Genomic DNA, 12,047 nt, shown 5'->3' on the forward strand with positions numbered 1-12,047 from the left:
AGAGAGACTACATTAAAAGCACAGTTTATCATGGGGATATATAAATCACACGGCTTGCTTTGTAATCTTCAGCCGATTTCAAATGTTCTTGCTAAGGTACCTGACTTCAGGAGGAAGTCCTCACCTTGCAAATCCCAAAGGAGTTACACAAAAAATGGACAAAACACAGCTTTATGTTCAAGAAGATGACTACTCAAGTTGAAAGTTCAAGCAAAATGAAAAAAATATGTACCTCGCTCTTCTGAAATCCAAACCTGCAACACTCCACTTCCTCACTTGCATGAACAGGTTCATGAAAATCAACAGCACTGAACTCTTACATGTTAAGTGGTGGCTGAACTGAGAACGTACAAAAAACTCCCTTTATTCAGCACAGCACAAGGGACTCCATCCAACTTCCCTTTGAAGTTGGTCAAGGGTACTCCCACTAACTTTCCAAGAGCTCAGTCTGACTACCACTAAAGTAAATATTTATTCCTGTATACTTACTGTTCCCTCATTTGTTAACCCAATGTGAAAAATCACGAAAAGAATGAAAAGTGAATTGTCTAAATTTTGTACATAAAACACACGAAGAGTGAGATGCCAGTCATAATAAGGTTTTTACCTTACATTTTTTCCTAATTATTAGGCTGACAGGTAGTTCTTTTTTATTCTTGAGGAAAAGAAAAAACCAGGCTGAAAAATTATAGCTTTACTGTCATCCTACTACTGGCTCCCAGAAAAGACAAAAGGATCATAAGGCTCTATGAAAAACATGAGAGTAGCAACTGAATGATAAAAACGCAGTGCAAACGCAAAAGGATGTAAAATGAAAAAACCAACTAAAGCAGCAAGTTTTAGTGAATGGCCTACACTTCTATATGCTGCCTATCTAGACAAATTTATTTTCTTCATCTACATGTTGCTGAAGCCCCGATTAGAAACTCAGCTACACGTATACAAAATCACGTTCAGAAAAACTCTTCAAGAAGCTTTGCAGTGCTGAAGCCACTTTGTACCAGAAAGAAATCAACAAAACTATAAATTGAAGTTATGAGAAACCCCATTAAGATACCTAGAATTACATCTTCTAAATAGAAAGGGTAAAATACCTCACTTCTTTTTTGGACATCCCTCCCACGTAAGTAAACTTTTGGAAACAACGCAAAGAAGGAGGAAAGAAAAATTTTAATGGAGTCAGGAAGAGGGTAATGAAACAATCCTGGGAAAATGGTTTTAGCAGGTACGGCTGCCTTGCCAGTGATTTTTAAATACCAAATTTCAATTCCCTTCTGAAACAACAAACACATCCCATAGCGCTACAATAAATGCAAACACTACAAATTAGACCACACAATGCACCAGTAGGTGCGCACTATTTATATATACAAATCCAGTGGATGGATACAACAGGAGAACATCTGCAAGAGAGATGTGCATAATACACCGCAAAAAGAAAGTGCAGTATCACAGTAACAGAAGTGACTATTTGTCTCTGGACAGTTCCAGTTTCACTGCTGTTCAGTAGGCTTATGTTTTTCAGAAAGCTTACATTTTTCACAAAGGAAGAGATAAAGAAAGCAATAAATCTTTTTTCTTTTTTTTTTCCAAACCTTGGCTTCCCAAATTAAATTGATTTTTATGGTTCAGCTGTTTCACAAATCTGAAAGTTGCTCCTCACTGAGGCAGCAGGGAGATTTTGATTGCTAAGTTTATGTACAGATCTTTTGGTACTATGTAAAAGTATGTTAACTCACCCAGATGTTCAGATAAGTATATAAGTACCTAAATACACTGGAGGTATGGCATTAACACTGAAACATTTATTCTTGTAAATCTGAAAGCAACAGGAATTGTTGTTTTGATGATCAATTGATCCATTTACATATTTTTTTCTGTTTGGTGTAACATAGTTGTACAGCCAAAAACAAAAGCACATAGTCCTTTACTAGAAGGAAGGTGCTTATCCACCTAACACACATTTGTCACCTAGCATCCCATGACAAAAAACAGCTGAACAATCCCTAGCTGTACCCACCTTTTCTTATCACTTTGTGCATTACAGCTTCTTACTTCCAACCTTAATGCTCAAACACATTACTTATTCTTCACTCCCTTCAAAAAGCTGAGTATGATGTTGAGTGTTCAATGCAAAGATGTTCAAAAAAATTCTACCAGTAAGATAAAATGAGTATCACACAGAGCCACACATAGATCCTGAATGCACCTTTGCAAGTTGCATTATTCACTAAATTCAACAAACCCTGACCAAATGATCTCTACTGGCAACAATCATCTGCCAGCTTCCATTAAATGTAGACCAGGAAAAGCATTACTGCCCCCAAACACAGGGTCTTTCAATCTCTAGGTCAAAAAATGAAGGAATAAACCATTACTACAGGTTGTTAGCAATTTGATTGAAAAGACAGAAAGACAACTATCAGCTAGTGATTTGTAATAGGTTCTCTGCCCTGCCAGCACCGTCTGTGTTCTGCAAACTCAGCTGCATGGACTGCAGCCCCAGAAACACGTGACAGCGTTGCTTACTGCTACCAAGAAGTGTACGTGTACTAAATGCAACAAACTGGGTTACCAGAGCAGCTAGGCTGCACACCCAGGTGAGAAATTCCCTTCCTTTTTCTTTGTCGTGTGCTCTCAGGTATGCTGACACTAATTAAGGGAAATAGCACTTGCACAGCACGGTCTGTTGTTGCTGCAGCCGTTCATGTGCTAACACACCTACAACTCACCGTGAGGGGCCAAGGGTTCCTGGCTGGAGTCGCCAGCTGTAACCTTAAACATCAGATCCCTGTGACCCATGGCAAAGCAGAAGTGTGGGCAGATTCTCAATTCTCAGCATTAGATTTTTAGGCTCACCTAGGATCAGCTCCCAAGCACTGGATGATGGGGAACAGGATTGTGGATGGGAGGAAAGTTTCCAAATGCCTCGTGCTATCAGTCCCATTCAGAAGAACCCGGAAAATACTAAACTGTAAGCTACATAGAGCTCGTGAACTAGTATATTTTGGAATATGTACAGAAAATGAAATTGCTTCACTTTTGCACAGAGCTCTGCAACGGCTTGAGTACAAAATGGCACTATCATAACATTATCTGAAGCCGTCCAACTTCAGAGAATGCATTAAAGCAACACTAAGCTGCCTCTTCGACCAGGTCTCTCTCTTTTACCAGTGACATTTCAACGGAAGGAGCAGAAAAGGATTTGAGACACAGCCACCGGGGAGCGAACCACCGTGCGAGCGCATTCCCGCAATCCGGAGGTCTCTCTCGGAGCAAAGTGTTGATTTTTCCGGTGCGCCTGCTACCCTCCAACACAACTTTTGCCATTTAAAGCCCCGTCAGGCGGGAGAGCGCAGGCAGGCTCCAGCGGCCGCGGTAGGAAAGCAGGACAGCGGGTTCGGGTGGCGCGGCGTTCCACGGCGGAGCGAGGGCCGCGCCACCTTCGCCCCGCCGCCGGGCAGGGAGGGCGCGCCGCGGCCACCGCCCGCTCCGCTCCCCTCCCGCTACTCACCCCCGCGACCGGCCGGACCGGAGCGGCGGCGGCGAAGTCCGGCGGCGGCAGGCGGCGGCGGCCGCGGCACATCAGGACGATCAGGGTGCCCAACGCGGCGGCAGCGGCGGCGCAGCCCGCGTAGAGGGCGAGGCGGAGCAGCAGCAGCGCCAGGCACGGCGGCCCGCCGCCCCCAGCCTCGGCCCGTTCCTGTCCCAGGTGGACGACGGACACGGCCAGAAGCCCCAGTCCCGCCGCCAGCACGAAGCAGGATGAGCCGGGATCCTCATCTTCCTCGTCTTCCGCCGCCTCCTCCTCTCCGCCGCCGACCGCAGCGGCGGCCGCCGGGACGCTGCGGCGGCGCGCCTCGCCGCCGGGGCCGTGCGAGCCCAGCGGGCCGGGGGCAGCGGCCCCCGCCGCCTCGGGCTGCCCGGCCGTGCTGCTAGCGCTGTCAGCACCGGGGAACATGCTGCTCCTGGCGCCGCTGGGAGCAAGCGCATCTCCCGCCGCGGCAGCCCCCTGCGAAGGTCGCTGCTCCCGGGCCCCCCCCTCTCCTCCGCCGCCGCCGCCGCCTCCTCCGCCGCCCGCCGCCGCCACTGGCACCGCTGCGGCCGCCGGGGGAGCCGGAGCTCATGCCCAGCGGCAGGAGGGTGCGCGGCGGCCGGGCCGCTTCCTGGCAGCAGCGCTGCCCCGCGCTGGGCGGCGGGAGCCGAGCACCGAGGCAGCAGCCAGGGAGGCCCCGCCGCGCCGCTCGGTGTCCGGCCGGGGAGGGGGAGGGGGCGGGGGCGGGGGCGGTGCCTGCCGGGCGGGCGGGCCCGGGACATGTGCGCCCGCCGCACCGCCCCGCGGCGGGGCCCGGTCGGGCCGGCTCGTACCGTGTGATGTCCCGGGGCCTCCGCCGTGGCCGGGCTGGAGGCGTCCTCGCGCATAGGCCAGGAAACGGGCACGCTCGGACGAAGCGAGGGGAATCGCCGCCGCCGTGCTACAGCCCCCGCCGGCTCCGCGGAAAGCTCCGGAACGCCTCTCCGCCGCGGGGGCTGTAGCACGGAGGGCGGCTAGGCTCAGAGGAGCCGGCATGATCAGACTGGGTCATCGAGGCTCTAGCCAGAGCTTAGGACAAAAACCTTGGCGTGGGCATCTCAGAGATCCGAAAACCCTCCTGAGTGTGGTCGGCATGCATCCCTCTGCCTGATCCCCTCCAATCAGCTAAAGCAAGCCGTAAATAACTGGACTTCAGAAATAAAAAGTTGATAGAACAGTGATGAAAATGATACAACAGTGATTCTAAAAAAACACAGCCTCACCACCGCAACAGAAGCCAGCCAGGCCTCCTGTCACTACTCTCCCTCCTTTGCATATTTTATATTTGTTTGCGGTAGACCTGAGAACATATTCCTGGAAGAGCACAAGGTTTCCCTTTTTCAGCTGTCCTTGGGACACGTTCATCTTACCATAGGTGCGGCACAGCTACAGCTCCACCAAATTTGTGAGCTCATAGCAGCTACTGAGCACAGCGGAACTGGGAGGCCTTGATCTCTTCAGAGTGTTGTCTGCAAAAATCAACTTCATTACCCAGTGTGCAACAAGTCAGTAATTGCACACTCAAGAGAGACATTGACTACTTATTTCAGAGTTGTGCAAGCCTGTGTGCTCAGTGGTATTCCACAAATCAAGCACAGCAAATATCAAATGTTTTACTATTTATACCTTTTAGCAAACAAAGGAATTAGCATTCACTGTCTACAAGTTCCATAGTTCTCTTATTAATTAGTATTTTATCCTCTATTGGTTAATGATTCCCTTGTTTCCCAAGCTAATCAGTCTGCATGCTCAGCCTTATTTTGATTTGGTGGATTTCTTGGGTCGGTGGTCCTTGAGTTGATGGTTGTGATCTCCCTCTGCTGGAATTACCTATTACTGAGTTGAAACAGATTTCAGCACAATTGCTGAGTTGGGTTTATTGGTTTCTTCCTTATCTTGGGAGTTCTGCTAAGTGTCCTTGTGTCCCATAAATTCTTCATTCTTTGTGTCCATTATCAGTGGTACATCCTTTTCCCCAAGCTTTGTTAACCTACACCTAGGTCTGGGATCACTGAAGCATGTCAAGCACTAAACATTAACAATGCAGTTCACCCAACAATTTGTTGTAATTTGTTTTTCTAACACATGGACATCACTTAGAGCTTGCTTTTTAGCTACTATCTGTTTCAGGGATTACACCTCCCTTCTTGATTAGTCTTGAAAGTATACAAAGATCCAACAAAAAAGAGCATCCTTTCTTAAGAGAATTTTTACATATTCCAGATTTTGCACAAGAGTAGGAGTAAACGCCAATGCCTTTCCTTACAGAAGCCACACTATGAAAAAGTAGATTTACAAGCAATTACTCACAGGCTTCATTTTAAGAACAAATATCTGTAAACTCTATAGAAGTGTTTAGAGGTAGAAGTGTACTGATACGCAGCTGGTAAGATTGCCACTGCTCTGTCAGTTGAGGTGTAAAAAAAAAAAAAAAAAAAAAAAAGCCCTGAATTTTACTTTTTAAACTGTTATTGTTGGAGAGATTGTAGTGATTTATTTGTGCTCTTCTCTAAAAAAATTTCTTCTGTCAAACGAACTGTATTGGCCAGATGAAGAAAAGAAACAAATACCAATGCTCAGTTCTTGTGAATGCTTTCATTTCCTTAAAACTTCTAGAGTGTAATAGAGCAGCATTTATAAAACCAGATACCAAACTTCCCTGAGCTTCTGCGATGCTAAACAAGCCAGGACACTTAGCATGAATAGTGCAGGTGTCCAAAAGTCTGCTGTAGTCCAGGAACAGCACTTCTAATAGAGAATTGCATGTCAGGTCATGGTACAGAACTGTAATGGAAACAGGCACATAACAGCATGGAGCTAGTCAGGATTCTGAGTTATGACAAACGTTTTACTCCATCACAATATTTTCTGAGCTGTTTCTAACCTAACTCACAGTGTCTGATGGTCTGGTGTCCACATATGCCTGCCAGTGTGTATTAGAGGTTTGCATAACAAAGTATTTCCTCTCAAAAACACAAGAAGTGGTTATGAAGTGATTTTAGGTCCCCTGTTGGTCACTTATCAAAGAAGACACTGCTCCTTAATCTGATCCAAAGTCCTCACAGTAACTCAGTCCTTAGTAAGATAAAATATATAATTCTATTACAGTTTGTTCTATTTAGTGGATATTAAATTGCACAAAACCCTTTTAAATGCTAGTTCAGATCATTCACAGAGTATCCAAAATTGATTATTTAAGTAACATGTCTAATATGATTAAAGGTAAAAAACATCATACCATAATAGTGAAAAAACTGTTGCAATGGCAGTCCTTTCCCATGTGAATTACTGTGTGGTAAAACATCCTGATGATTCACTGAAAGGCTTTGGGACCAGGGCTTTTTCAATACATATGACTGTTAAAACCAGCAGAGATTCTTGCAGAGTCTGAAAGCTTTTGGATAAGGCCCAACATGCCAGAAGGTTTCTTATAAGGTTATTTTATTCTCATCAGGTAGAAAATAGAAAGCAAATATCCATCTCCCAGCACACACTTTACTCATCAAAGATTTCAGAAAATACAGAAATTTGGACTGACTTCAAGATCTACTCTGGGATCTTTATTAAGATCCACACAAGAAACCAGACAGAGACCTTCTACTGCAAATGCATTCAGGAAACTGGCTGGGCCTCTGTCAAAACTACTTAAGGGAACTGAATTTTTATATTAACCTGAAGCAGAGCATGTAATGTTGTTAGTCCTGTGTAAACAGAGAGTATTTTCTTACAGTATTAATTCTCAGAAGTGGAGAGGAAGATAAAAAAACCAAACCTACCTGCAATAACAATCTAGTCCTGAAGTGCTTATGCATAAAACCACTTCTTGTCTGAATGAGTAACCCCACCTATTTTAGCTAAGATTTACACATCCATTCCCTGAATTAGATACATCTAAATCAACTCAAGTGTGTATCCATAGAGCTAGAAGAAGATTTGATTCTTTTTCTTTCAGCTCTTAGTAAGTTTCTATGACTTTTCAACCTGAGGTACAATTCCTAATATTTTAGATTATATCCCAGCTCCACTGAAGTTAATAGTAATTTTCAAGTTTATCACAGTGTTATTTGAACTTCCCTTTTTCTACTTTAAAAATTACTTTTCTATACAAGACAAAAGGACTTCAATGAGGTCAATTTTCTGAACTGGTGATTACTATAGGCTCTTTCTGTAACTATTTACTCAGTCATGGAACTAGTTTATGAGAAAAGAGATTCAAATTCTACCTTATCCAAGCATTACAGCAAATATCTTTCCTACAGAGATAAGACAATTACTTCTTAAAAAAAATAAATTATGTCTGATTTGGGGAAGGATTCAGCATCTTCATTATTTTTCTTTGAGCTAGAAGTATAATTTATCTTTGTAACATACTCTAGAAAAAACCCCACTGGGTTGAACAATTTTGCAGCTGCCTTTAGTGACAATTGTTCAGCTTGCACCTTTACAGTACTGCAAACTTCAAACTTCAATGAATTTGCACTTTCAAATGTTTGGGCAAGATTAAAATAAATACTTTTCCTGTAGGTTTTTCACATTTGATTTCTGTTCTGTCAGCCTTTCCAGCTCAGATCCCATTGCTATAAAAGGACTAAAACAAGTTACCACTTCTCAGTTAAAACACAATATTACATTATAGGCAAAATAGAAGTCTGTATAATGCGTAAGTAGTTTATGTTTTTAGCATACTTACAACTTTGAATTAATTACATGCTTTTTTATAACTGCTGTGGTGCTGCATTGCAGTTGCAGTCATACTAGAAATTTATAGAAATTTCTAAGGTTTGGGGCACAAAACTCTAAAGCGCTTGTGAACTTGTAAACCTGGTGATAAACTAGGTAGACTTGGATAAGTAACACTGTTAGAAGCAATCACAGGAATCCTAGAGAAAGAGAAATGAAAATTGGATGTTATACTTCTCAGTATCTTAAAAGTACAAAATATATAAGTTACACTAATATTAACTGATTTTAATTTTTGCTACACCTTTTAAGACAGTGGTATTGTATTTTGCATATTTGCAGTTGGGAACTTGACACACAGGAAAAAAATTACAAAAGCAGCTATTCAGTGTCCAATCTAAGGAACCTAAGACCTTATGGTGAGGTCAGCAAAGGCTCAGCATTTTGTAGCACATTTTCCAAATACAGTTTCCAGTGATTTTAGTGCAGTTGTCCATTCAACATTTCAACAGTGAAATGAGAGAGGTGCCAGAAAAATAAGAAGGAAACACATGGCAAGGATAAAAATTTAGTCAATGTAATTTGCAGAACCTCCATTAAACACTGTGTAACACAAGTAGGACTTGACTCTGCCTAACTTAGACATGTTCAGTTGTGTTACTCAAGAGATTTGTTTCTTTTCATGTAGTGTTCTGACACATTTGCTACATGTATTTAAAAAAGTGTGTGTGTGTGTGTGTGTGTGTGAACACATATCCATACATACGCACCAGTGTGTGCCAAGTGAAACAGGACCATATAAATAATACTTGATTTGGCTGCACAGCCCTGATTTAATTCAAAATTCAGTCCGCTCAGCAAAAAAAAAAAGATTTAAATATCATTAAATCTCTTTCCTGATGAACACTGGGGCCAAAGTAAAGCTGATTTTGAATATATGGATCAATAATCTGTAAGTCTTTCTTTTCACGTAATTCTTTCCTCTGTTGTTAAAAAGTAACATTGCTATTATTAAGATATGATATTGCAACTGATCTCTTTGAAAGAGCTGTAACCTTTCCCATCCCTACACAGGAAACTATTGCTTCTCAGGGGCAGATCACCAGTAGGTATTCACCACTTACCTACTCAGTGCCAGAAATAATGAAACTGCCTGAAGGTTTTATCCACGTTTCTATAACAATTATACTGAAATTCAAGGTATCTTGGGGAAAGGTCCAGATCCAACCTCAAATATTTGTATGAGGCTTCCGTAGAAGTTCTCCAGATGAGTTGCCCCTTTCCATTTCTTCAGGATACATCGCCCAGTGCTGCAATCCTGACACTATAATGTAGGGGCCCATCATATCAACATCTGGCCCTGTTGCCTTGATATGGGGCACCATCACCATAAGGTGGCTCACAATCCCCTCAGCCTGGGGCACCATTCACTCAGCCCAGGTCACCTTCCAGTCCTTATGGAACCAGGAATGCCATCATCCCAACCTGAGGCACCACCACGACAATCTGGGGCACCATCAACTTGATATGGTGCATTGTTACCCCAATGTGGAAAAGTATCATTGCCTTAACCTGGGGCACCATAACCTCAACCTGTGATTCTGCCCCTTACCCTGGAACCCCATGACCAAAATGTAGGGGCAAACACCTCAACTAGGGGCACTATTTCTTCAGCTTGGGGCCCCACTGCGTCTCAGTCTGGAGGAGACCATGACTTAAATTAGCAACACTATCACCTTGGGCCCCATTGCTTCCACCCAGCATATCACTGTCTCAGCCTAGAACCCCATTGCCTCAGCTTGAGGCACAATCACCTGAGCACACAGCTCCATCACCTCAGCCTGGAGCAACACCGCTGTAACCTGGGGACCATCACCCCAACCTGGGGCACAATCACCTCATCTTGGGGCCTCATGGCCTTACTAAGAGTCCCAAATCTGCCCCATTTCCACAGAGCAAAAAAGGGCAGGACGGGACGGATGTCTGTATCAGGAATAGCTGGCCAGCAGGACTAGGAAAGGGATTCTTCTCCTGCACTTGGCACTAGTAAGGCCACTACCTGAGAACTATGTCCAGTTCTGGACATCTCAATTCAGGTAGGATATTGAAGCACCGGAGCAAGTTCAGAGAAGGGAAATTAACCTGGTGAAAGGTCTGGAGCACAGGTCTTGAGAGGAAGAGCCGAGGGAGCTGGGGTTGTTTAGCCTGGAAAAGAGGAGGTTTAGGGGAGACCGTATTGCTCTCTACAACTGCCTGAAATGAGGCCATATACAGGTGGGGATCGTCCTCTTCTCCCAGGCAACCAGTGACAGGATTAAAGGATACAGTCTTAAGCTGCGCCAAGGGACGCTTAGGTCGGACATTAGGAGGAATTTCTTTACAGAAAGGGTGATCAGACTGGAACAGGCTGCTCAGGGAGGTGGTGGAGCCACGGTCCCTGGAGGTGTTTGAAGAAAGACTGGACGTAGCACTTAGTGCCGTGGTCTGGTTGACACGGTGGGCTTCGGTCAGAGGTTGGAGTCGACTATTTCAGAGATCACTTTCCTGTTTCCGTGGTTCTGTGGCGAGCCCGTGCCTGCGGGGCCCCTCCCACGGGAGGTCCCGGGGCCCTTTCCCGCCCCGCTGAGGCCCCGCCCCTCCCCGCCCGGCGGCGCGCGGGCCGGCCGGCGCTGCGCAGGAGCGGGGCGGCAGCGAGGGCGCGGCCTCAGCGCTGCGCAGCGCCCGCCTCCCCGGCTCTCCGCTCGCTCTCTCCTCCCGAGCCTGTGAGTATCCGCCCGGCTGCCTGTGCGGTTACCACAACAAAGCCGGGAGAAGGGGAGGCCGAGGGGGGCACGGCGGCGGCCGCTGCTGCTCCTTCTTCCCGGGGGTGCCGGCCGGGTGGTGGGGCCTGCGGTGCCTCCTCGCCACGGAAGGTGCCTGGAGGGCGGTTGGGGGCGGTTGGAAACGACGGGCATGTTCTTTCCCCGTCTGCGGTAGTTTTTTCCCGAAACAAGGTGGGAGACATGTTTTGCTGGTGTGTACATATGCATTATTTTTAACCGTTATATAATTGAAAAAAAAAATTTTGTTTCAATTAGCTGTCTTCCTACTCGCGCCCCTGCCTGAGCGACGCGCACGTAGGTGTCCCCGAGCGCGTGGTGCGCGCTGCCTTTGCGGTGCTGGGGCTGGCGCTGAGCGGCCGGAGTTCGGTCATGCCGCCCTGAGACGCGTGTTCCGCCCCACACCCGTGCCCTGCCTGCCCGCTTTGCTCCTCGGCTTCCTCCTGGAAAAGAGGTGGGAGACTCCGTTCTGAGACACCGGCCCTCGTTGTCGCCGTAGTGGTCAGCTTTGGGAGAGAGTTATGGTGTCGTGTGTGCTGTCTTTAAAGTTACCGGACTTTGAGACACACGTTGCGGTGATGCCCGAATGGAGTTCAGAAGGGTGTTTTGGTTGGGCTTAGTTAGTATGAATTAAGTCAGCTGGAATGATTATTGCGAACAGCTTGCCTCGAGCATGTTAATCATCGCAGGAGTCACGTTTCCACACTTTCCTCAGGACACACGTGTAACTCCCCCTGCCCAGCACAGGGCTGTGTTCTGCAGTAATGGCTCCCAACGTGGGGCCCTAGTTTTGAAACATAACTGGCCATCAGATCTCTTGGCCCCTCTGGATTAGGTTGGAAAAGACAAATAAGGTAGTTCTGAAACCTGGGCTCCTGCAACAGAGCAGAGTACTGAACTAATTTGAAGGAGACCCAGTGAGATGCTACAGCAAAATGCAATATATGTTGCCTTTGTCAAACGTTGGTGGTTTT

General features: G+C 46.0%; 2 protein-coding genes across 9 annotated transcripts in view; one reads left to right on the forward strand and one right to left on the reverse strand.

Annotated features, from left to right (window-relative positions):
- The window catches only part of SNX25 (sorting nexin 25), a 100,942-nt gene extending 96,670 nt beyond the window's left edge, over nucleotides 1–4,272 (reverse strand). The window contains exon 1 of the mRNA XM_063402109.1: nucleotides 3,515–4,272. Coding sequence (XP_063258179.1) covers nucleotides 3,515–3,961 — 447 coding nt within the window. The 5' untranslated portion in view covers nucleotides 3,962–4,272. The remainder of the gene's footprint in view (nucleotides 1–3,514) is intronic.
- A 6,595-nt stretch (nucleotides 4,273–10,867) lies between these two features.
- The window catches only part of CFAP97 (cilia and flagella associated protein 97), a 31,162-nt gene continuing 29,982 nt past the window's right edge, over nucleotides 10,868–12,047 (forward strand). For 2 of the 8 annotated variants that reach the window (XM_063402113.1, XM_063402110.1), the window contains exons 1-2: nucleotides 10,868–11,016; nucleotides 11,332–11,527. The gene's annotated coding sequence lies outside the window, so the exon portion shown is untranslated. The other 6 variants (XM_063402112.1, XM_063402111.1, XM_063402114.1 and 3 more) reach the window with 6 other exon arrangements.

Source organism: Prinia subflava, chromosome 7 (assembly GCF_021018805.1).
Source record: "Prinia subflava isolate CZ2003 ecotype Zambia chromosome 7, Cam_Psub_1.2, whole genome shotgun sequence".
Lineage (NCBI taxonomy): Eukaryota > Metazoa > Chordata > Aves > Passeriformes > Cisticolidae > Prinia > Prinia subflava.